This window comes from Symsagittifera roscoffensis, chromosome 7 (genome assembly GCF_963678635.1).
Source record: "Symsagittifera roscoffensis chromosome 7, txSymRosc1.1, whole genome shotgun sequence".
Classification (NCBI taxonomy): Eukaryota; Metazoa; Xenacoelomorpha; order Acoela; family Convolutidae; genus Symsagittifera; species Symsagittifera roscoffensis.
The window spans coordinates 46162876-46189127 of record NC_087068.1 but is presented as its reverse complement, the minus strand read 5'-3'; the positions used below and the strand labels follow the sequence as shown (position 1 = coordinate 46189127).

The window sequence follows — 26252 nt, the reverse complement described above, 5'->3', positions numbered from 1 at the left end:
ATTTCAGTAAAACCCGATTTTTTTCAGTTTTTCACTTTTTTTTGTGATACTGAATTTAATCGATTTATTGTTTTTTTACCTTTTTTATATGAAAAAATAAAAACTAACGTAATCTTAATTGCATTGCAAAGAATTTACACAAATCTTATAATGCTAGAAAATTCTTTTTAATGTATTTTAAATTTGCTATACTGAATCAAAATTGACTCATTTATGATCAAAAAGCTCATTTGATATTCATTACTGTTTCTTGTTTCTGTTTCAATCTTTGCAAATGGGGTGTAATTTTGTATTCGTGTGTTTTTAGTTTTTTTTGGTACCTTTTTCTTTAATCTCAGAAGGAGAAAACCCGTTTAAAGTTTTTGACTTTTGATCTAACAACGAGCGATTAAAGCAAGCAAGCAAGCTTATTTTTTTCCAAACAAAAATTACCACAAGCATTCATAGTGACGGTGTGAATGATGAACCGTATGAACACCCTTTCAACCCTGATTCAAACGACTAAAAAACCTCAAAAATGATCAAACTCTTGATTTTAGATGATCTAACTGAAAAAGAACAAATTTTCCGTAGGCCAAACTCTTTTATAATTTTTTGTGGGTTATCGCGAAATTTTTTTTTTACACAAATAGAAAAGTTTTAGAAATTTGCATTGCATCTGAAATCAACATTGAAGGGGAATGCTCTGACATATTCCTGATCTCATTTGAACAATTTTATTAAACTTCATTTTGCCTTAAAAACACCAACAAAAAAGAAAAGTGCTTCAAGTGATTGGAACAAAAACATCACGGAGCATTTTCCTTCTAGTAATCATTTTCTCGAGGACTTGTTTTGAAAAAAGAAAAGTGCTTCAAGTGATTGGAACAAAAACATCACTGAGCATTCCAAACATTTTCGTGATTGGAACAAAAACATCACAGAGCATTTTCCTTGTAGTAATCATTTTCTCGAGGACTTGTTTTGAACAATTGATTTTGGCAACAAGATTGTTGCTGTAAAAAATTTTGATTTAACATTTCACTACTAAAAATGGCAGTCTTTTTGAAAAAGAGATTCGAAAACGGTAATTTTTCGGTTTATTTTGTTAACGATTTTCCAAAATAGAAAATTTACCCGCTAAAAGGCATTTCAGGACCGCAACGTTTTCTGAAGCATAAAAGTTTGGCAACTTTTCCCTATTGTTTTGTAAAAGAAAGTTTACCCATACAAATTCCGTTGAGTTATTCATCTTTTTTTCAATTTTGATTGCGTTGAAGACTCTCCTGGTAAAAAAAGAAAAATTTGTGTCTATGTTCACTTCTTTCCAAGCTCATGTTCTAAAGCTTCTTCTTAGAAGTGTTCCTAAAAATCATACCAGCTTTTCAAGTTTAAATTAGCACTGGTTAAAGCTAAGCAGGAAATATTTTCGCTGACAAAAAAAATTAGAGATTAAAAATCAATCTCGCCATTCAAGTCAATTTTTCATTTTCTTCAAGGTATGGGAGAATATATTTTTTAGGAACAAGATGTCTCAAACCTTCTAAAAAACAGAAAAGATAACAGAATTGATTTCAGTAAAACCCGATTTTTTTCAGTTTTTCACTTTTTTTTGTGATACTGAGTTTAATCGATTTATTGTTTTTTTACCTTTTTTATATGACAAAATAAAAAATAACGTAATCTTAATTGCATTGCAAAGAATTTACACAAATCTTATAATGCTAGAAAATGCTTTTTAATGTTTTATAAATTTGCTATACTGAATCAAAATTGACTCATTTATGATCAAAAAGCTCATTTGATATTCATTACTGTTTCTTGTTTCTGTTTCAATCTTTGCAAATGGGGTGTAATTTTGTATTCGTGTGTTTTTAGTTTTTTTGGTACCTTTTTGTTTAATCTCAGAAGGAGAAAACCCGTTTAAAGTTTTTGACTTTTGATCTAACAACGAGCGATTAAAGCAAGCAAGCAAGCTTATTTTTTTCCAAACAAAAATTACCACAAGCATTCATAGTGAGGGAGTGAATGATGAACCGTATGAACACCCTTTCAACCCTGATTCAAACGACTAAAAAACCTCAAAAATGATCAAACTCTTGATTTTAGACTATCTAACTGAAAAAGAACAAATTTTCCGTAGGCCAAACTCTTTTATACTTTTTTGTGGGTTATCGCGAAAATTTTTTTTTACACAAATAGGAAGTTTTAGAAATTTGCGTTGCATCTGAAATCAACATTGAAGGGGAATGCTCTGACATATTCCTGATCTCATTTGAACGATTTTATTAAACTTCATTTTGCCTTAAAAACACCAACAAAAAAGAAAAGTGCTTCAAGTTTTTCGTGATTGGAACAAAAACATCACAGAGCATTTTCCTTGTAGTAATCATGTTCTCGAGGACTTGTTTTGAACAATTGATTTTGGCAACAATACTGTTGCTGTCAAAAATTTTGATTTAACATTTCACTACTAAAAATGGCAGTCTTTTTGAAAAAGAGATTCGAAAACGGTAATTTTTCTGTTTATTTTGTTAACGATTTTCCAAAATAGAAAACTTACCCGCTAAAAAGGCATTTCAGGACCGCAACGTTTTCTGAAGCATTGAAAATTGGCAACTTTTCCCTATTGTTTTGTAAAAAAAAGTTTACCCATACAAATTCCGTTGAGTTATTCATCTTTTTTTTTTCAATTTTGATTGCGTTGAAGACTCTCCTGGTAAAAAAAGAAAAACTTGTGTCTATCTTCACTTCGTTCCAAGTTCATGTTCTAAAGCTTCTTTTTAGAAGTGCTCCTAAAAATCATACAAGCATTTCAACTTTAAATTGGCACTGGTAAAAGCTGGCAGGAAATAAGTTCATTGACGAAAAAAATTAGAGAATGAAAATCAAGACGTCATTCAAGTCAATTTTTCACTTTTTTCAACGTATGGGAGAAACTTCTTTAGGAACTAGACGACTCAAACTTTCAAAAAAAGGAAAAGATAACAGAATTGAGTTTATTAAAACCAATTTTTTTTGAGTTTTTATGTTTTTTTATGCAATAGTGAGTTTGATCGATTTAATGTTTAGTTGTCACATTTTTTTATTTGACAAATTTGAAGCCTAAAAGAAGTCTCTAAAAAACGGTGTATTTTGTTACTATTTTATCTGCTTTTTACTGTTTTTTAATTTTGCTATAATGAATTTTGATTGACTAATTTGTGATCAGAAAGCTGGTACAATAACCTTTACTGCTTTTATTCCAATCTTTGCAAATAGGGGGGAACTTTGTATTCGTGTGATTTTTAGTTTTTCTCTGTAGTTTTTTCTTTTGTCTCAGTATTGAAAAAAACTCGTTAAAAATTTTTTGGTTTTTGATCTAACTTCGAACGATTAAAGCAATCGAGCATGTTTATTTTGTTTTTGAACTTAAAATTTACCACTCACATTCATAGAGATGGAGAGAATGATAAATCATATCAACGCCCTTTCAACCCTGATTCAAACGACCTTAAAAAAATCAAAAAATTGTTCCAGTTCCGAGTCAAACGGGTTTGAAATTTTTGAGTTGTAGTATAATTTCGATCGATCAAAGAAAGACTCTTTATAGTAGGACAAGCAATGAATCGTTACTAAACTTGTTTGTTGAAATTTTGTAGCGCCATTTCTGGAATAGAAAAACTTCAAAACTCAATACAAATTTCTTCAAAAGAAGTTTGCTGAAGTTTTCTGTTTTGTTTAAATCCCGGCCCGTTTTCGACAAAAACCGATTCACGATTTGTTCAATTTACTGTGACTTTCAAATATACCTAAATTTCAGGTCTTCATCAGTTTCTTTCATTGCACCTCGCACAAAAAAAATAACAGAATTTTGAAAAAACGAATTGAAAAAAAGTCTTTTGTTCGTTTATTTTTCGTTAAGAATTTGGTCGGATCAATCGGTGCTACTTACACAGCAACTGTCTATCTTGAATGTACATATTTTTAGTTCAGGTTCATAAATAATGCAAAGTTATGGTTATCTTGATTTATTCGACCAATTGACGAATTTATTGGAGAAAAGTATTGTGAGGGTGATTTCGATAATCTATCGAGCTCACGTACGTCAGCGAATGAATTACACCGACAAGGATCTATGATTATCTCGAGAGTGGAGCCACTTTTCAAAAAAACAACACTCAGGGCGACATCGAAAATGAATTAGCGAGGTCTCTAAAAACAATTTTTTGCCCAAGTTTTTTTTCTGCACCTGTCAATTTTTGAGAAACCGGTCGAAAATAGCGTTTTAAGGATTTTTTTGATAAGCAAATATTTTTTGGAGCGTGCTCCCCCTTGTATTGGCTCCAATGGTGATTTGAGATAAATTTTAGATTTGGTCGATGAAAAATGGATATCACAAAAAGTACCAAAAGGTATAGTCAACGGAGGGGCAAAATCACTCTGGGTGGGAGGGGGGTTCCGTCTTTTCCATCCTAAATCCACCCCTAATCAATAATGAACAAAACAAGAATTCTTTCTGGTGTCTGATTTTCAATTTTTTTGTCGACAACTCGGCTAGTTTTTGGTGCATACCAGAAAGTATTGCTGATTACATTGTTCAAACTTGATAGAATTCTTGCGATCCAATACAGCGCAAAGATTTGCCATTCGGTCAGGATCATCGACGGGTGTGACAGGAATAACTCCTCCGTCACGATCGACGAGTTTGCCGTCTACCCAGTGCGCGTTAAGCCAAATTTCATTCACATTGATTTCATTCATTACAGACATGACGAACTCTGTTTGCTCAGTGCTTTTTATGTATGATAACAAAGTCGATCCTGAGCTTAGACACCACTCACGCGCATTGTAAAATCCCAGTTTGATCTCTTGGAATTCATGAGACAGCATCACTTCGATTGGATCTCCTACGCATTTGCTCTCATCAATTTCTCCGTTATTGTTCACACAACTCCTGGATCTAAACTCGTACCATCCAGTGTCAGTTGCCTTCAGATTGAGATCGGATTCTGACCATTCGCTCCAGCTGAACTTCAAAGGAGACTCAGTGTGAGAACTAACTGGAGCTAGTTTTGCACTGGATATTGACGAGAATCTGGTTGAAGCTGTTGAACTCGACTTCGGTGCTGTCGTACTCGGCTGGGGCGATGTCCTACCGGAATCCGACCCCTCCGTTTCACGACAAGCTTGTGACCCTTAAATAGCTTGTCAATTTAATGGGGCATTTAAAATGCCTGTGCTCGTGAACTTTTAAGTACAAAATATGATAAAACAAAGAGAAGTTATAAAAATTTTATCAATATGATTTGTCCCTGTTAAAATTAATTTTTAGAAAAAATTAGAACAACAAATGATTACAATCAATTCCAAAATACTGAAATCTTGGCTTAGCAGATAGTTTTAATAAAAATTGACATTGATTTGATTAAAAATAAACTGAAATTATGAGGCAAGAATCATCGCGAGACAATCGAAAAAATCTTGGAGTTTACAGCTGATTTTTCAACAAGTCTGGGAGGATAGTTGTCGCAGAACCTCGCAACAAAGATTTTTCTTTTGTTCCTTTTGAAACCCAGAATGGGTGTTTTGAAACCCAGAAACATATCAGAAAAGCTGTTAAGAATGGATAGAACAGAGATTCGACATCTGTTTGCTGAGCCATTGCAAGAAAAAACGTTTCTCTCCGATTATCAAAACTCATCGATCCGAAAATTGTAAATTGAAAACGCTAATTTTTTTACTTCAATTTAGTATTTTTTTCATTATTTAAATTAAAACAATAGTTTCTAAACTAGATTTGTTTTGTCCCAGCCAAGGGCGGATCTAAGATTTTCTCGAGGAGGGGGGGGGGCTTATTTTCAAAAAAATGTCGTAAGTTTTGTCGACTTTTTTTTTAGGCCGAGCATATTGATTTTCCATGCTCCTCTTCAAAATTAGGATATTTTGGCGCCAAATGCGCTTTTAGAAAAATTCGGTCTAAAATGGATGTCCATAAGATAAAACCAAAGGGGGGGGGGACACTCTGGTTGGTGAGGGGGTCGAATCCCTGAGGTAGGTAGGCGTCCGCAACTCCAGCCACCTCATAAATCCATTCCGCCCCTAATCCAATTCATTTGGCACGGCTTTCGGGTAGAAACCGAATTTTAGTGTCGGTACACACTTGATTTTTTGGAGTTATTTCAGATCCGGATCAATTAGCAAGTTAAAAGAAAAACTGGTAAATTTCTGAATTATAGGTTAATCTGCAAGATAAGAAGAAAACTGGTAAAAAGAGCACGCAGTTTTTATCCCAAAGAAAAGTTGCGTGATGTTTTCCTTGTGATGTGGCTCTCTTCTGTTTTAAAAAAAGATTGAGAGTTATACAAGCAGCTGAGACTTACAACACTGTTGGTTAAAACGATCATGACCATCATTAGTGACACATTCGAAGTATCCCAGTCTGTCCACACATTTGCCCTCCTCACACGTCACGCCCACGCAGTCATTAGAGTCCCTGGACAACAACTCTTTCTCCAGCCACTGACACTTGCTATCTCCACCCGCTCTCACGTAGACCAGACAATCCAAGGGACCCTCTCTTAATTTAGGATCCAGCCGGGTTCCAGAGCTGGAGTCCTGTTTTGGGCCCAGATCGACCTCAGTGCCACACATGTTTGCGTCCTTGCACAGAACATAGATACCATCTTTAGATTCACTTCTCAAGCATGATCCCAAGTAGTGTCCATATTCCGTGTTTAAGAACAGACTTCGTGCTCGGGTCAAGGTCATGTTCAGTTTGGGACACGGCCAAGTCAAACTGTGAGTGATGCAAATCACTCGTATGATGAGTAAAAATTTAGCAGAAAACATTTATGGTCATTTTGCGGTACATATTTTTATTCAGTTTGAAAATAAACACCCGGTGACCACTTCAGCGGACTGTTTTTTTGGCAGTTTGAGCGGTTAGGATCCCATGTGGATTTGGGTACTGGCTCGAAAAGAACTATCGGTTCAGTCAGTTGTGTTTTCTTGCGTGTTTCAAATTCGGCGATTTCAAAATACTTGGCCCACAATTTGGTCTAAAACTTCAGTCCAACTTTGGTCCAAAAAAATCAAGTTACCAATCTTTGAAATTGAGGAAATTTTGAGTAACCTCGTCAAATTAAAACTTTTAAGCAAAACAATCAAAATTTGGCGAATTGGACAGTTGACGTTTTTTTGCTTCTTGCATTTGCTTCAAAATGAGCTCGAGAAATCTCGGCTCGAGATAAAAGTTGCAGGAACGTAAAAAAAAAACTTGATAACAGCAACTGCGTTTATAATCGTTTTAATCAGACGGTGGCGATGAATTTAGAGAGTTCATTAATTTCGAAAAGTGGTGTACATCTGCTTCTCAGTTCATTGGCAAACACTTTTACTGAATCCAATAATTCTGCTTTTTGATTTCTTTTTTATATGAAAATTAACCACTTTGAGCTTGCATGGCAGGCGTTGCAAAAAAGGCGCACACGGACTTAAAAACAGAGAGCGTCTAAAAATTTTTTCTTTGTAAAGACGGACCAACTTGAAATGAAAGCGCATACGCTTAGTGTTTTTTACTGTCAAAATCAATAACACATCCTAAAAACAGCTTTCGTGCAATCTTTTGAGAAGCCTTCTAAAACCTTAACATAGCTATCCCCTCTTTTCAACTCGATTATGTAAGAAATACTCTCTCTTTTTTTGGCTATATTGGATTCCCTAGCGTTATTAAGTGTAGAGCTGAGTTTTTCATTATGAGAAGACTTTTTTGGTTGTTGAAAAGAAACAATTAATTTAGGATATGGTATAAATTCAAAAACTTTGCCTTTTAAATATCTATTTATTTATTTCAAATTTGTTTCTATTTATCCCATAGTCGTCTTGGCGCGGGGTATTTTAGGCGTCACTGCTCGTCTGTACCCAAAAAAGGGTGGTTCCCTGTGTCCGACCCCGGTCATTGCATGTGTCGCGGGAATCCACTCATTCGTCCCTTTCGACTGACATCTACCCCCTCCCGAACTCAAAGTAAACAATTCTGTTTTCTCTTTCATACTTTTTGGAGCCTTCCAAGTACTTTTAGGAGGTCCGCCCAAACTTTGACCAGGTGGTTGGGGACTTTCGGCTCTGTCCTCCGTCGGACAACTGCACGGTCTGTCGTTTGAGATTCGTAACTCAACTATTACTTTACTGGGTTCGCCAGATCCTTTAGGTGTGATTGGCACTTCTATGCTCCCCGGTTGATTAGCTGACATTGTCACATATTGTGTGTCAGAATTGGGATCGATAGAGCCAATTTGATTAAAACTGGCTGAGTTTTGGCTCAAATTTACTGAACTTTGACTAAAGTTCCCAGAATTTTGACCTAAACTTGTCGGATTTCTGCTCGGTACGGCAAAGTTATGCTCACTGGCAACATCGCTATCTCGGAAACTAGTTGTGATCGCCGAGTTGTTATCAGCACTGTTTGTCGGGTGGTCGCCATTGGTCGAGATAGTCGCAGGATCAGTCAAGTTTGAACTGTAATAGCTCGATGAAGTTCGAAGGTCACTTGCAACGCTTTTAGGAATTGAGGACTTTAAATCAGTACCGTCAAAAGTAATCTTCTGGTGATAATCGAATTCTCTTCGGGGGCTGCTGTTACTCGACCTTGGACTCGGTTTTGGTCGGAATTCATTCGGGTCACTTCGGTAATGGTTTATCGGCGGAGCTGTCAAATCTCGGGAACCAGAGTTTTTCCTATATGGGCATTGTGGGTTCAACGTCATTCCATCTTCTGCCGGGGGTCCCCAACGTCGAGGCGAGTAGGTGTCGACTTTGAATGCTGGTTCCGGTTTGCAATCACTATGGTCAAAATTATCATAATCTGGACTCTTTCGCTGAGTTCCATTTGGGTCATAACGACCTTGAAGACATAGCTTATGTGCTATATGTCTATCATTTCCGCAAGCGTTTTTCTTTGCCTCGTCAATAACAGATCCAGTAACGCGCATTGGTGAATTGCCCTGTCTGCTAAACTGAGGACTCTCATTTTGAAATGAGCTCTCAGTGAATGAAGACGGCTTTACGTCTCTGTCTTGACTCGGAATGTCGGTCAAATCCATATTTTCATTTCCTAGCAAATCTTGCCCTACGTCTGATGAAGCGCCTCTTCTGGAATTCTGATTTTCAGTTCCGAGCGAGGTTGCATTTCCGTTACCACTATTCTCTCCCAGCTTAACACCTCCATTTGCGTCTTTATTGAAGGAAGTATTGCTATAATTATCCCTGAAAACTGATCTTTGGCCGAAATACGGTGAATGATATCTCGGCGAGGGAATGAACCTATTGAACCCATATCCATATGCTCTGCAAATTGGGCTACTTCGATCGCTTAAACTACCGCGTCGAACGTTCTCATAGATCAAGTGGTCCGAATACGGTCCGAAATGATGTCTCGGAGTTGTACTCATGCAAAAAGGAGACGGAATTGTCCGATTTAGCCAGGGTGAAAAGAAAGGCGAAATTGGTTGTCTCCGACATCCAGGTGGGCATAAACACGGGGGTCTGGTTCCTTTGGCAAAAGCACTTACTGTTTCTCCGTTATTAGAATTTACATTTCCTTGTTGGTTCTGACCATCAGCAAAATGTGTTTCTTGGTTTTCATTTACCTGTTGAGGAGTGTTTGATCGATTGGTCATAGCTGGGATCATTTTTTGATCAGAATTCATTTTGGAGTTCCAGAACCCTTGACTTTCCCGATTACTGCAATTCGGGTCACACTGATCATTCGGTGCATTTTGCTGCTCGCCAACTCTTCCTTGAAAATTGTTTCTTGGGCTCCTACTTAAAGATCTGCCGTTATTTCGAACATTCGGTTGATAGTTGTTTGCAGCACCTTGACTGTTGGTCCTAGACATTTGATCAAAGTCTTGGTTTTGCTGAAATGGGTCCTGTCCTCTGTTGAAAAATTGACCCGGTTGCTGGTACTGGGAGTCATGCTGATTGTCATTGAAGTGGACTTTTCTTGGACTCATGTTGGAGAAATTTTGCGAGTGTCTTATGGGACCATTGTGACATTTTTTATCACCTAAAGTCATTGAGCACTCATCGCAGCTGCAACTGGAAGTACTCGTTGACTCGTCAGTTTGTGATCGAAATTCGTCATGCTCAATTGAAGTTCGGTTCGCCGAGAACTCGCGATGCCTCGAAACTGCCTGGTAGTTGTTGGCTGAGGGTGCTGATTGCCATGAACCTCGGATCTGGACTTCGGGACTGCGAACCTGTGATGCCCGACACGTGGGAGATCGGCAACATCTTGAATCCCCGGATCCTTGGGAGCTTTTACTTGGACTGCGCCTTGGTCCTTGATCTGCGTCGACTTGCTGGTAGTTCCCCGATTTACGGAACCTCCGATGCCTTTCCATTCGTTCCTGACGCTTCTGATCTCTTCTAAACTCTCGGGTGTTTGCATAAACACCTTGTTCGCGATACTCAACATCTTTAGAGTTAAAAGGGTCCTCATATACACTTGAGGCTCGACTAGAACCATGTCTGGAGCTTTGTCTCATCCTAGAAGGAATTCTTCTTCTTTCAGGATTTTTCCAATGCATTTCCTCTGGAGACTTCAATCTCACAGCATCTTGAGGTGAATGTTCTGTTCGTGGTTTGTTTGGAATCCATGTTGGTGGATTGTTATCCTCATAAACTTCAGAATAATTGTTCGAGTAGCTTGAACCCCGCATTTTAATGTCACGTCACCTGTAAGCCCCTTTCAATAAAATGGGGGTAAAAACGCTAGAATATCATGTTTTTTGGCTTTGTCTCATATGGTTAAGAACTTAAGGATCTAAAGTTAAATTGCGTAGTTGTAAAATGAAGCGTTACCATAGTATGAACAAATAAAATTTGACATGAACAAGTCTTAGTTGCAAAACATTTTTCACTAAATTAATAGAACATGACAACTATACTGTACCACCGCAGATTAAAAACAAGCCCAAAAGTGGCACAAACTTAAGTTTTCAGCACCGCTTTGAACTCCAACTGATTACAAGGTTAGTCGCTAAAATAGTTAAAGTATTTAAAGTTTATTTTTTTATTAACATGCAGTTGAAGTCGTCGGAATAGGAGATTCGTTTATCGCCTTCGGCCCCTTCCTCGTCGACCGGCACCTCTGTTTCCTCTCCTTCCCCTTGGCGATGGGGATCTGTCGTATCGTCTGGTGGCTCCATGGTGTCCATGATGTCCATGATGGCCATAGGAACTGTGGTGACCCCCGTGATGGCCACCGTGATGACCACTATGGTGATCCCAACCCCAGTGAAAGGACATGATTTCGTTTTGTGTAAATTAGTAAGAAAAAAAAACACGAAAAGCAGCCTTATAAAGTTTTAACAATGAAAGCCGGATTTTTTGGTTGAACGGATCTGCTTGGTTGAATTTGAAACCTAACCAAGGCAAGAAAATCTCTATGAAATTTATACAATCATAGAAGTCAACATGACTTTTACACTCTATAACCCCGATTTTTCTAGTTTAAGTGCTTTCTAGATGTCTCGATGTCATTAAGAAATAGGAATTCTGCAAAACCTCTTCTGATCATCTATTTTCGGCAACCAGTATAGATCAAGGTATACATTTGTTGTTTTTGTGAGAAGGTTAGAGGGAGCTATGGCGTAGATTTTTTTGCTACTCATTTTGGCTACCTCAAATAACGCCCGTGAAGGTCAAGTGTGACAACACACTTGTCTTTCAAACGCATCCATTTTTAATGATCGAAAGAAATTCTTTGTCTTGATTTTTTAGCCTACAATTTTCTACCTTTCCAAAAAAGGGCGATTAAGAACATAAATAAAAGTTTTGATGAAAGTTTTTGCGTTTTTTTTGTTTTTTTTTGTCATTTTTCTTCAAAATCTGTTGTCCTGTTTGCGTATATTAGTATGACTGTCGATTATGCCTAAATTGTAGTTTTACGTCAGTTCATTTTATCACACCACGCAGAAGAAACTACAAAAAAAACTGAAAAAAAAATTTCTCCTGTAGTTTTTTTTTGAGTTTATGGTCGGAAAATTTTGTGCTAGTTGCACAGTAACTGGCTATCCTTGTTAATTCATGGATTTAATTACAAACCGCTAAATATTCATAAGTAAATTTTTAAATGTTTTAAGTACCCGGGTTGACAAAGAAGTGCTTATCTAACTTTTTCTTAGAATGAAAGCAACGAGATTCATTATGCAATTTCACAAAAGGAAAATGCATAAAAATTGCAAAACAAGCATTTACACAACTATTTTACCGACAATCTTGAACTGAAAAACAAGTTTTATGCCAGATTTTTATTACTAAAATTGTTTGAAACCATTTTGATTGATTTTTTTTCCGACTTTCGATACGAAGGTAACGGAATATTTGTGCTCGGGTTGGGTTTTTTTCAGACAAATTCGACTTTTTAACTAGCCATATTTGACGGATACGCGCAATATATTTCGCGCTATTAACGCGTAAGCGGAGAGTTAATCCGTCTTAGAAATTGTTCTAAATTGGTTGAAAAAAACTTATTTGCCATGATTGATTTGTTACAAGGAGCGAAATCTATCCTTTTGTACTTTATATGGCTTGTGAAGGGATGATTTTCATAAAAAAAACTCAAATTTCATTTTGTTTTATTACATTTAACTTTTTGATGTTAATACTGCCCTATAAACCATAAAAGGCAGTCGGAACATTCAGGGCTTCGCCCTGATACGAGCAGTCTTGTTATTATATGAAATTGTATAATAAACAATTTTTCAATAATTTATCATAAACTATCATTTTTTCTTTTGAATTTTTTCGACTTCTTCAAAACACACTAAACAAAGGGCTTCTACATAAGAAAAACCATTTTTAAGTGGCAGTTATCACGCAGATAATTTGCTTTTGGCAATTTTGCTATGTGAATTATTGTTGAAAATACACATGGAATGATATACAAAAATCTAATTTTCTGTACATGGAGAAAAATTCTTCTTCTAGAAGAATTCAGTGGTTAAAAAAACTGACCGTTTGTTGAAAATTGTAGATACAAAACAGCAATTTAAATCATTAAAACAATACTTGTTGTTCCGACTTTCGATACGAAAGTAACGGAATATTTGTGCTCGGGGTGGGTTTTTTTTTCTTCAGACAAATTTCGACTTTTTAACTGGCCATTTTTGTCGGAATTTTTTTATATCGAAAAATATTGTTGTTCTGAGCTTAAATTTGAAAAGATATTTCACCTGTGATCATTTTTTGTAAAATTATGAGGGTTTAAAGATTGCCATTTTGGCCATTTTGACCAATTTGGGACAATTAACGCGCGATATAATTCGCGCTTTTAACGCGTAAGCGGAGATTTAATCCGTCTTAGAAATTGTTCCAAATTGGTTCAACAAAGCTTATTTGCCATAATTGATTTATTACAAAGAGCGAAATCTATCCTTTTGTATTTCATATGGCGTGTGGGGTGATGATTTTCAAAAAAATTCCAATTAAAAAAAAAATTATTATTTTATTTTTTTAATTGTTATTACTGCTCCATAAACCTTAAAAGGCAGTCGGAGCATTCAGGGCTTCGCCCTGATACGAGCAGTTTTGTTTGAATTAGAAAAACATTTGCTGAAGAAGTTTGAATTTGTGGTGTAAAAACTGGACTACATTATTGACACAAAATGGACTGCGTTATTGACATAATTTATCAAATTTGCAATAGAAGGTTTATTTCAGCAGAGTTGGCAATAAAAAAAACAAAACAAATCTTTTACCTCACTTTCTGGTTTTTCTATAGAAGCATGCATATTGTAAAGTTTCATGTATGGAAATTGTATAATAAAAATTTTTTGCTGACATTCTTTGATGTCAAAATTGCTCTTAAGATACATTTTGAAAAAAAAATCGATTGAAAAAAGCTCATTATACAATTTACCTCTATGTTTATTGTTTCATGAGCGTTTTTTCAGAGACTCCATACATGAAATTGTTTGATATGCATTTTTCTTGCATGGACGTCAACCCAGGTGCTCGCGAAAGTGGAATAGCATTTGTGCAGTACTAAAAACTCATTGAAGTCTTTTTTCAATTTTTTCTTTGTTGTATTTTCTTTGTAACCTTCTTAAGAAAATAAGTGTTTTCTGATGTAAACATTTCGTCATTAAGCTAACTTCATTGAAAACAAAACTCAAAGAAAATTTTTTTTTTCTAAATGATTTCATGAGCAAACAGTCACCGCTAGTTAATAACAAAAGTGAGCAAAGTTTGAGCGCAAACTACTTGGCTACTCACATAGATCACATATTACCACATAGTAAGCTTCGCGGTAAAGCCTATGTCGAGATTTGGGCCAAAAAAAGACAAAACCGTCTATTGAGGATGAATCGGACCACTTTCACCTTTTGTTACTCCTTAAACCAATACCTAAAATGAAGGAAGGTGGCAGATTGGAATGCAATCAATTAAAACTGATTTAAAATGGGCCATATGTGATTGAAGTTCTATGCCTAAATAAATCATTTAGTTGATCATAATAAAATATAATCGATTAGTTTATCTATTTTTTCAAGTGTTACAACCCAGAAGCAATTAAAACGTTGATGTTCAATTTCGAAACTCTTTCAAAATAAATTAAGTTGACTGTATGAAAAAAAAAATAGTGAAGAAAAAGTCATTGTTTGAGTAGTTTTCTAATCAGCTCTGCAGATGTAGCCAGAATAGTAACAGGGATAGCCGGTTGCTGAGCAAATAGCACAGAATGTTCCGACCATAGTTTTTAGAAAACTACTTTCTTTCTGCTTGGTATGATAAAAATATCTGGCGCATAAAATATATTTTAAGCATATTTTTTCAAGACAGTCATAGTAATATAGTCAAATTGGTCAAAAAAATTTGTAGAAAAATGACTAGAAAATTTAAAAAAAAAAATGAAGCTTAAAAACTCCAAAAACTCGTTTTACTTGCTTAAAAATAAGTTTTAAGGTTTTGAAAAACTCCAGAATTAGGCATTAGGCATAATTCAGCTGTTGTAAGCTTCTATTCGCTCGACATTACAATTTAATTAAGTTTCTCTCGACATTACAAAAAAAAATTGGGAATTTTTTTTGTTGCTTGCTGTTCGAATCACGAATGAAAGGGTTTTAACTTGATATATCACTCAAACCAGTCCAATTATTTATTTGTGGTAGCTGGTTTTGCTTGGAAAACAAAAAGAAAACACACCTAAATACAAAGTTCTTTCCCATTTTTAATGGTTGGGAAAAAACACAATAAGCCACCGTTTTTACACTACAGAGATAATTTTTGTGAACAATCATTTCGAAATCTGAATCTCGGTTGAAACGCTTTGACGTGAAATACCCACGGAATCCGTATGACGTTTCTACCGAGGTATCTGATTTTGACAGGGGAAACTCCATTTTACGCCATTATTCTTTAATTTTTAGAAGGCGGCCCCTGAAGAAAAATATTTTGCATGGCTCTTCGTAAAAACCATATTGTTGGTCTGCGAACTTAATGAAAATATTTGTGAAACGTTGATGTGACGAAGTCGAGAAAGTGAATGTCTGAGTTTGCAAAAAATCTGTCTTTATTCTTAACTGGAACTTTGTGAAAAATACCTTTACAAATACAAACTAGTTGATTGAAAATTGTTTTTTCATCAGTTTGCTAAATGCTAAACAGCTGCTGCCTCGCCAACAGCAATTCTCTACTTTTACCAATTTTTCATGGAAACTGCTATGATTTACCAAAAACTGCTATGGTCAGACGGCGTGGACCAAAGGAAACCGTTTTCAGACAGTGTGGACGGAATGAATCAGTTTTCACACCGTGTGGACATAAAAAAGGTGTCCGATTTTGTACAGTAAACCAAAAACGTACAAAATTAGTCTTTGAATTGCAAAAATTTCGTTTTCGTCGCTGACCAAACAGAACGCAATTTCTTTTTCCCAAAAATTCATAAATTTAGCTCGTTCATTTCATTTCATGAAGAGGCCAAACTGTGCATTCTGAGCATTTTAAGCAGATTCTGCAACAGGCCCAAACCAGAATTGTCGCGGAATTCTTATTATTGTTTCCTTTCTTTGATCTTTTTTGCTGTTTTGGGATCCACAAACAAATACGTAAAACACTGTACCGTTCAAAATCGCTTCAAAAATAGGCGAAGTTGCGTAATCCGCAACCGTATTTGCGAAATCCAGAACAGTGTGTGGAGTCCACAAACGAATAATGAGACATGTGTATAGTTGAATTGAGCTGTTGCGGAATCCGCAACTGTGAGCGGAATCCGCAAACTGTAAGTGGAATCCGCAAAGTGTGATTGGAATCCGCAAACTGTAAGTGGAATCCGCATTTTATTTGCAGTTTCCGTTTACATATATATATATGTGTAGTACCGTTTAAAACTATATCTTTTAATTACTACGTTGATCAGCTAACAGTTGGAATGCCAAACGTTTGATCTCAGTTCCTGTCAAACACCGAACTTCGATGTCAAATCCTGTTCAACATACCTAACTTCGATCTCAATTCCTGAAACTTATACGCAACTTCGATCTCATCTCAATTCCTGTCAAACATAACCAGCTTCAATCTCACTTCCTACAAAGGTTAACTTCGATCTCAGTTCCTGTCATCAATCTCAATTCCTGTAAATTTATTCATCAGTTGATTTCAAGCCCTTCAATTAAAGGAAAAAAGTTTTAATTTAGCCAATTTTCAAAATGCAAAACCAGAACAGAGTTTGATAAGGCTATTTTCAGGACTATATATTCGTTTTTTTGAACTTCAAATCTTATTTTGCTCTAATTTAATTTTAGTAATTTTTATCTAATCCTAATTTGCTCAAATTAGTTAAATAGATCATTTACTCCCTGTGAACAAATTGATTTGAATTCACGCTCGTAAATACTGAATCTCAAATACAAAATCCCAAATAATGAATCTTTATTACTGAATCCGAAATACTGACCTAGTTCGGCGAAATGTCAACCCAGTTACCGATTTAACCCAAATAATTTATTCGGTTTTGTGTTTCCAAAACTATGATTCCAAAAACTGCTTGCAAATACTAAAGTGTGACATCCATCGATTTAGTTAACCAATGTTTTAAGATTTGTTCGTGGATTCCGCTGACAATGGTTAAGTTTTTTTTGCTTTTAAATTCAAAACGTGCATATGCAAGTCCAGTAATAATCAACAAATTTCAGAATTGCTTTATAGTTTGCGGATCCCGCTTACAAAATTTGCGGATTCCACTTAAACTTACGGATTCCACTTAAATTTTGCGGGATCTACTTAAAGTTGCTGAATCCAGAACAACTATCTATATTTGCTTGTTGCGGAATCCACAACAAATTAAACGTGCCGACAAGTTTTACGTTACAAGTATATGTACGCAGAATCCACGTAATTCTTGTATGTGGAAACCATTTACATTTTAGAATATTTTTAAATACTTGTCTCTGGAATCCAGAAACATACAGTTGCAAAATTGTGCACCTATCCAGTGCATAGTTTGGCCTCGTAATGTTGAAAAAAAAATTCATTTTATCTCGGAAAGTTGTCTATAATCATGTGTATTAAAACCCAGAAATGCAGTCAAATATGAACAGAACATGAACAAAATGTACAAAAAAAGTCTTTGAATTGCAAAAATTTCGTTTTCAACGCTGACCAAACAGAACGCAATTTTTTCCCCCCAAAAAATCATAAATTTAGCTCGTTCATTTCATTTCATGAAGAGGCCAAACTGTGCATTCTGAGCATTTTAAGCAGATTCTGCAACAGGCCCAAATCAGAATTGTCGCGGAATTCTTATTATTGTTTCCTTTCTTTGATCTTTTTTGCTGTTTTGGGATCCATAAACAAATACGTAAAACACTGTACCGTTCAAAATCGCTTCAAAAATAGGCGAAGTTGCGTAATCCGCAACCGTATTTGCGAAATCCAGAACAGTGTATAGAGTCCACAATCAAATAATGAATCATCTGTATAGTTGAATTGAGCTCTTGCGAAATTCGCAACTGTAAGCGGAATCCGCAAACTGTAAGTGGAATCCGCAAAGTGTCAGTGGAATCCTCAAAGTGTAAGTGGAATCCGCATTTTGTTTGCGGTTTCTGTTTACATATATGTATGTGTAGTACCCTTTGAAACTATATGTTTTAATTACTACGTTGATCAGCTAACAGTTGGAATGCCAAACGTTTGATCTCAGTTCCTGTCAAACACCGAACTTCGATGTCAAATCCTGTTCAACATACCTAACTTCGATCTCAATTCCTGAAACTTATACGCAACTTCAATGTCATCTCAATTCCTGTCAAACATATCCAGCTTCAATCTCACTTGCTACAAAGGTTAACTTCGATCTCAATTCCTGTCATCAATCTCAATTCCTGTAAATCTATTCATCAGTTGATTTCAAGCCATTAAATTAAAGGAAAAAAGTTTGAATTTAGCCATTTTGAAAAATTTTCACAATGCGAAACCAGAAAATAGTTTGATAAGGCTATTTTCAGACTATAAATTTGTGTTTTTTAACCTAAAATCTATTTTTGCGGTAATTCATTTTTAGTAGTTTTTATCTATTGCTAATTTGCTCAAATTAGTTAAATAGATCATTTACTCCCTGTGAACAAAATGGTTTGAATTCACACTCCCAAATACTGAATATCAAATACAAAATCCCTAATAATGATTCTTTATTACTGAATCCGAAATACTGACCTAGTTTGGCGAAATGTCAACCCAGTTACCGATTTAACGCAAATAATTTATTCGGTTTTGTGTTTCCAAAACTATGATCCCAAAAACTGCTGGCAAATACTAAAGTGTGACTTTCATCGATTTAGTTAACCAATGCTTTAAGATTTTTTCGTGGATTCCGCTGACAGTATTTAAGTCCTTTTTCCTTTTAAATTCCGAAAGTGCATATGCAAGTCCAGTAATAAACAAATTTCTGAATTCCTTTACAGTTTGCGGATTCCGCTTAAAAATTTTGCGCCTTCCACTTTCATTTACGGATTCCACTTAAATTTTGCGGAATCCACTGACAATTGCGGAATCCAGAGCGACTAGCTATATTTGCTTGTTGCGGAATCCGCAACAAATTAAATGGGACGTTAAAATTTAAGTTTTAAGTATGTGTACGCAGAATCCACGTAAATCTTGTATGTGGAATCCACTTACATTTTAGAATATGTTTAAATACTTGTCTCTGGAATCCAGAAACATACAGGTACAAAATTGTGCACCTATCCAGTGCATAGTTTGGCCTCGTAATTTTGAAAAAAAATTTTATCAAAAGATTATCTGGATTCGAAAGTCGTTTCTCATTTCTTAGCTTAGTATTAATGATCAAAATTCATTTTTTCTCGGAATGTTGTCTATAATCATGTGTATTTAGACCCAGAAATGCAGTCAAAACATGAAATTTTTTTCTAACCAAATTGTGAGTGGAGTACGGTTAACTAAAAACAAGCCGTGTGGATCGAATTATGCATTGACTGTATGCGTCGACCGCTGTGTTTTCTGTACTTCGTGAATGGAACAGTGTCTGCTGTTGACTTCCAGGGTTGATCATTGTCCGTTTTTGACCCTGCTGTACATTGATTGACCTTCCTAAAACTCTGTTGTTCAAGTTTCCCGGGCTGAGGTGCTCGTCTCATGATTTGACCGAAATGGTCGAACGATGTCCGTTTTCGACTTTTTCAGTCGAACGATGTCCGTTTTTGACTTTAATTGACTTTACCGGACTTTTTTCGACTTTGCTCGACTTTGCTAGACTTTGTTCGACTTTGTTCGACTTTATCGGGAATTAGCAGAATCCTGAACTACAATGGACTGTTTCTGTCAAATCACCTTTCAAAAATCTCAACCTGGACAGCCACAAAATATAATAGAAAATGCCACAGCATTGAGCATCGTAGATTCGTGTAGCCCGAGTTGAGTTGCCGAACTTACCTTTCAATGAAACAGACCAAAAATGGCTATGTTTCGACCGGTTCGTTTAAAAATGGCTATGTTTTGACCGACTACCCAATTTTGCAATGTTTGACCGACTTGATCAAAGAAAAAATGGCTTCGATTGTGTTTGTTGTAAGTTAACTGTGTTGCGACCGACTCGACTCAAGCTAGCTATGTTTCGACTGACAAGACCAAAGGATAAAGTGTTCGACGGTGTTTGAAGTAAACCAATTAGTTTTGGTCAGACTCAGCCGAATGAAAATGTGATTGAACGCATCCCATTATATTTTGAATGAATCGAAGAAGTTAGCGGTGTTTCGAAAGTCAACGTCTCAACTAAACGAAAATGTTTTCAACGGTAATCGACCCAACTGAGTTTAGAAAAAAAATTATCAAAATTTCTGTTAAATGAATCAATCAGAACTGAAAAAAGGGGTAATAGGCCAATGCGGAAACGGTGCGACTTTCCAGAACAAGGCGGAGGCATGTTGCGACTTTGCGCGACCCAAATTTATGTTGCGACCCTGTTCGACTCATGTTTCGACCCTGTTCGACTCATGATTTGATCCTGTTCGACTCATGATTCGACCCTGTTCGACTCATGATTCGACCCTGTTCGACTCATGATTCGACCCAGTTGGTTTGCCCATCAGCCCCCGCACTTGAACCAACAGCCCCCACCTGACCACCTGAACCAACTGAAGTACCCTGCACATGAACCAATGCCCCCAATTTGACCACCTGAACCACTTGAAGCTTTTGAATGATTTTTTAAATTATTTTTTTTGGAACGCGACCTCTTGCAGAACAGTCCACTTACAACTTAAACAATCCTCCCTCAAAATTTCTGATTGATTTTAAAAAATTTGTTGAAAAAAAAAACAAAATAGAGAAATTGAGCAAATTGATAAACAGAAACAAAAAACGAAATTGCGCAGAAAAAAAACAAAACTCCAACTTAAGTTTAAAGAGTAGGAAACCCTTTATGTGCGTTGAAATTCGCTTCTCAAAAAAGTGAAAAAAAAAATCAATTAGAATAGATTATGTTCATCAAAACAGTGATTTTTATTCTATGATAATTGATTGGCAATATACTTCATTCAGGGGCGGATCTGGGATTTTTTCAAGGGGGAGGGGCGGATTTTCAAAAAAACTTTGATTAATTTGTCGACTTCTTTTTTTGTAGGTCAACCATTTTGATTTTTCGAGCTCTCCCAAAGCACTAAGAAGTCCCTGTTTTGGCCATAATCTCAACGCTGCAAGCCATATTTAAAAAAAAAATAGGCCAAAAAGAGCGGTTTTAGGCAATTTTTGGAAAATGTTTACCAAAAAATCGCGTTTTTTTGGCGCGCGCTTCCTCTCAAAACTATTGGCGCCTTTAGAAAAATTTTTAGGGTCCGTCAACGAAAATCGATATCGCAAACAGTACAAAGGGGGACCCTTTGGGTCGGCAGGGTGTCGAATCCCTGAGAAAAGAGGCGTCCACCTCCCCCCCCCCCCTAAAACCGCACCTGATTTCATTGATTTTTTAAACAATACCCGCAGCGAAAACAAGGAATAAAAACACTTATTTACAAAAAAGTTGCAGAATAACGTAGAATCGATTGCCTAGAATTTATAAAAGTGGTAACAATTTCAGTTGACCAACAAATTTTAAATTATTTTTTTTTCAGAAATTTAACAAAAGGTTTTAATCTCAAAAAAATTTCCCCAATGTTATGGTGAGCTGAACTCAATCGAGGAAAATTTTTTACCGCAAACGGTAAAATTTCAAGAAATCCCGATAAGACTTTGCAGCCCTAGGATTCCCGCGTTAAGAGAAGTAATTTTGCGCAAACTTTCTTCAAATGCCCTCTGAAAAATCAGCCTTTTCAGCGAAATTTTGTGAGAAAAAAATGAACAAGAAAAAGAAAAGATAATATAGAACAAGATGTTTTTGCTGCAAATCATTTCGAAACTTTATCGGGAATTAGCAGAGTCCTGAACTACAATGGACTGTTTCTGTCAAATCACCTTTCAAAAATCTCAACCTGGACAGCCACAAAATATAATAGAAAATGCCACAGCATTGAGCATCGTAGATTCGTGTAGCCCGAGTTGAGTTGCCGAACTTACCTTTCAATGAAACAGACCAAAAATGGCTATGTTTCGACCGGTTCGTTTAAAAATGGCTATGTTTTGACCGACTCGACCCAATTTTGCAATGTTTGACCGACTTGATCAAAGAAAAAATGGCTTCGATTGTGTTTGTTGTAAGTTAACTGTGTTGCGACCGACTCGACTCAAGCTAGCTATGTTTCGACTGACAAGACCAAAGGATAAAGTGTTCGACGGTGTTTGAAGTAAACCAATTAGTTTTGGTCAGACTCAGCCGAATGAAAATGTGATTGAACGCATCCCATTATATTTTGAATGAATCGAAGAAGTTAGCGGTGTTTCGAAAGTCAACGTCTCAACTAAACGAAAATGTTTTCAACGGTAATCGACCCAACTGAGTTTAGAAAAAAAATTATCAAAATTTCTGTTAAATGAATCAATCAGAACTGAAAAAAGGGGTAATAGGCCAATGCGGAAACGGTGCGACTTTCCAGAACAAGGCGGAGGCATGTTGCGACTTTGCGCGACCCAAATTTATGTTGCGACCCTGTTCGACTCATGTTTCGACCCTGTTCGACTCATGATTTGATCCTGTTCGACTCATGATTCGACCCTGTTCGACTCATGATTCGACCCTGTTCGACTCATGATTCGACCCAGTTGGTTTGCCCATCAGCCCCCGCACTTGAACCAACAGCCCCCACCTGACCACCTGAACCAACTGAAGTACCCTGCACATGAACCAATGCCCCCAATTTGACCACCTGAACCACTTGAAGCTTTTGAATGATTTTTTAAATTATTTTTTTTGGAACGCGATCTCTTGCAGAACAGTCCACTTACAACTTAAACAATCCTCCCTCAAAATTTCTGATTGATTTTAAAAAATTTGTTGAAAAAAAAAACAAAATAGAGAAATTGAGCAAATTGATAAACAGAAACAAAAAACGAAATTGCGCAGAAAAAAAACAAAACTCCAACTTAAGTTTAAAGAGTAGGAAACCCTTTATGTGCGTTGAAATTCGCTCCTCAAAAAAGTGAAAAAAAAAAATCAATTAGAATAGATTATGTTCATCAAAACAGTGATTTTTATTCTATGATAATTGATTGGCAATATACTTCATTCAGGGGCGGATCTGGGATTTTTTCAAGGGGGAGGGGCGGATTTTCAAAAAAACTTTGATTAATTTGTCGACTTCTTTTTTTTGTAGGTCAACCATTTTGATTTTTCGAGCTCTCCCAAAGCACTAAGAAGTCCCTGTTTTGGCCATAATCTCAACGCTGCAAGCCATATTTTAAAAAAAAAACAGGCCAAAAAGAGCGGTTTTAGGCAATTTTTGGAAAATGTTTACCAAAAAATCGCGTTTTTTTGGCGCGCGCTTCCTCTCAAAACTATTGGCGCCTTTAGAAAAATTTTTAGGGTCCGTCAACGAAAATCGATATCGCAAACAGTACAAAGGGGGACCCTTTGGGTCGGCAGGGTGTCGAATCCCTGAGAAAAGAGGCGTCCGCCTACCCCCCCCCCCCTAAATCCGCACCTGATTTCATTGATTTTTTAAACAATACCCGCAGCGAAAACAAGGAATAAAAACACTTATTTACAAAAAAGTTGCAGAATAACGTAGAATCGATTGCCTAGAATTTATAAAAGTGGTAACAATTTCAGTTGACCAACAAATTTTAAATTATTTTTTTTTCAGAAATTTAACAAAAGGTTTTAATCTCAAAAAAATTTCCCCAATGTTATGGTGAGCTGAACTCAATCGAGGAAAATTTTTTACCGCAAACGGTAAAATTTCAAGAAATCCCGATAAGACTTTGCAGCCCTAGGATTCCCGCGTTAAGAGAAGTAATTTTGCGCAAACTTTCTTCAAATGCCCTCTGAAAAATCAGCCTTTTCAGCGAAATTTTGTGAGAAAAAAATGAACAAGAAAAAGAAAAGATAATATAGAACAAGATGTTTTTGCTGCAAATCATTTCGAAACTTTATCGGGAATTAGCAGAGTCCTGAACTACAATGGACTGTTTCTGTCAAATCACCTTTCAAAAATCTCAACCTGGACAGCCACAAAATATAATAGAAAATGCCACAGCATTGAGCATCGTAGATTCGTGTAGCCCGAGTTGAGTTGCCGAACTTACCTTTCAATGAAACAGACCAAAAATGGCTATGTTTCGACCGGTTCGTTTAAAAATGGCTATGTTTTGACCGACTCGACCCAATTTTGCAATGTTTGACCGACTTGATCAAAGAAAAAATGGCTTCGATTGTGTTTGTTGTAAGTTAACTGTGTTGCGACCGACTCGACTCAAGCTAGCTATGTTTCGACTGACAAGACCAAAGGATAAAGTGTTCGACGGTGTTTGAAGTAAACCAATTAGTTTTGGTCAGACTCAGCCGAATGAAAATGTGATTGAACGCATCCCATTATATTTTGAATGAATCGAAGAAGTTAGCGGTGTTTCGAAAGTCAACGTCTCAACTAAACGAAAATGTTTTCAACGGTAATCGACCCAACTGAGTTTAGAAAAAAAATTATCAAAATTTCTGTTAAATGAATCAATCAGAACTGAAAAAAGGGGTAATAGGCCAATGCGGAAACGGTGCGACTTTCCAGAACAAGGCGGAGGCATGTTGCGACTTTGCGCGACCCAAATTTATGTTGCGACCCTGTTCGACTCATGTTTCGACCCTGTTCGACTCATGATTTGATCCTGTTCGACTCATGATTCGACCCTGTTCGACTCATGATTCGACCCTGTTCGACTCATGATTCGACCCAGTTGGTTTGCCCATCAGCCCCCGCACTTGAACCAACAGCCCCCACCTGACCACCTGAACCAACTGAAGTACCCTGCACATGAACCAATGCCCCCAATTTGACCACCTGAACCACTTGAAGCTTTTGAATGATTTTTTAAATTATTTTTTTTGGAACGCGATCTCTTGCAGAACAGTCCACTTACAACTTAAACAATCCTCCCTCAAAATTTCTGATTGATTTTAAAAAATTTGTTGAAAAAAAAAACAAAATAGAGAAATTGAGCAAATTGATAAACAGAAACAAAAAACGAAATTGCGCAGAAAAAAAACAAAACTCCAACTTAAGTTTAAAGAGTAGGAAACCCTTTATGTGCGTTGAAATTCGCTCCTCAAAAAAGTGAAAAAAAAAAATCAATTAGAATAGATTATGTTCATCAAAACAGTGATTTTTATTCTATGATAATTGATTGGCAATATACTTCATTCAGGGGCGGATCTGGGATTTTTTCAAGGGGGAGGGGCGGATTTTCAAAAAAACTTTGATTAATTTGTCGACTTCTTTTTTTTGTAGGTCAACCATTTTGATTTTTCGAGCTCTCCCAAAGCACTAAGAAGTCCCTGTTTTGGCCATAATCTCTACGCTGCAAGCCATATTTTAAAAAAAAAAACAGGCCAAAAAGAGCGGTTTTAGGCAATTTTTGGAAAATGTTTACCAAAAAATCGCGTTTTTTTGGCGCGCGCTTCCTCTCAAAACTATTGGCGCCTTTAGAAAAATTTTTAGGGTCCGTCAACGAAAATCGATATCGCAAACAGTACAAAGGGGGACCCTTTGGGTCGGCAGGGTGTCGAATCCCTGAGAAAAGAGGCGTCCGCCTACCCCCCCCCCCCTAAATCCGCACCTGATTTCATTGATTTTTAAACAATACCCGCAGCGAAAACAAGGAATAAAAACACTTATTTACAAAAAAGTTGCAGAATAACGTAGAATCGATTGCCTAGAATTTATAAAAGTGGTAACAATTTCAGTTGACCAACAAATTTTAAATTATTTTTTTTTCAGAAATTTAACAAAAGGTTTTAATCTCAAAAAAATTTCCCCAATGTTATGGTGAGCTGAACTCAATCGAGGAAAATTTTTTACCGCAAACGGTAAAATTTCAAGAAATCCCGATAAGACTTTGCAGCCCTAGGATTCCCGCGTTAAGAGAAGTAATTTTGCGCAAACTTTCTTCAAATGCCCTCTGAAAAATCAGCCTTTTCAGCGAAATTTTGTGAGAAAAAAATGAACAAGAAAAAGAAAAGATAATATAGAACAAGATGTTTTTGCTGCAAATCATTTCGAAACTTTATCGGGAATTAGCAGAGTCCTGAACTACAATGGACTGTTTCTGTCAAATCACCTTTCAAAAATCTCAACCTGGACAGCCACAAAATATAATAGAAAATGCCACAGCATTGAGCATCGTAGATTCGT

The 26252-nt window shown here is 36.4% G+C and overlaps 2 protein-coding genes across 2 annotated transcripts in view; one reads left to right on the top strand and one right to left on the bottom strand.

Annotated features, from left to right (window-relative positions):
- The window catches only part of LOC134851727 (very long chain fatty acid elongase 4-like), a 413303-nt gene that overhangs the window by 114243 nt on the left and 272808 nt on the right, over positions 1-26252 (top strand). The window lies entirely within an intron of this gene.
- On the bottom strand, positions 4451-7009 carry LOC134851815 (uncharacterized). Its single transcript, XM_063868064.1, has 2 exons — positions 6342-7009; positions 4451-5156 (listed from the first exon to the last, which is right to left on the bottom strand). The coding sequence occupies exons 1-2, from the start codon at positions 6808-6810 to the stop codon at positions 4516-4518; spliced, it is 1110 nt and encodes a 369-aa protein (XP_063724134.1). The 5' UTR covers positions 6811-7009; the 3' UTR covers positions 4451-4515.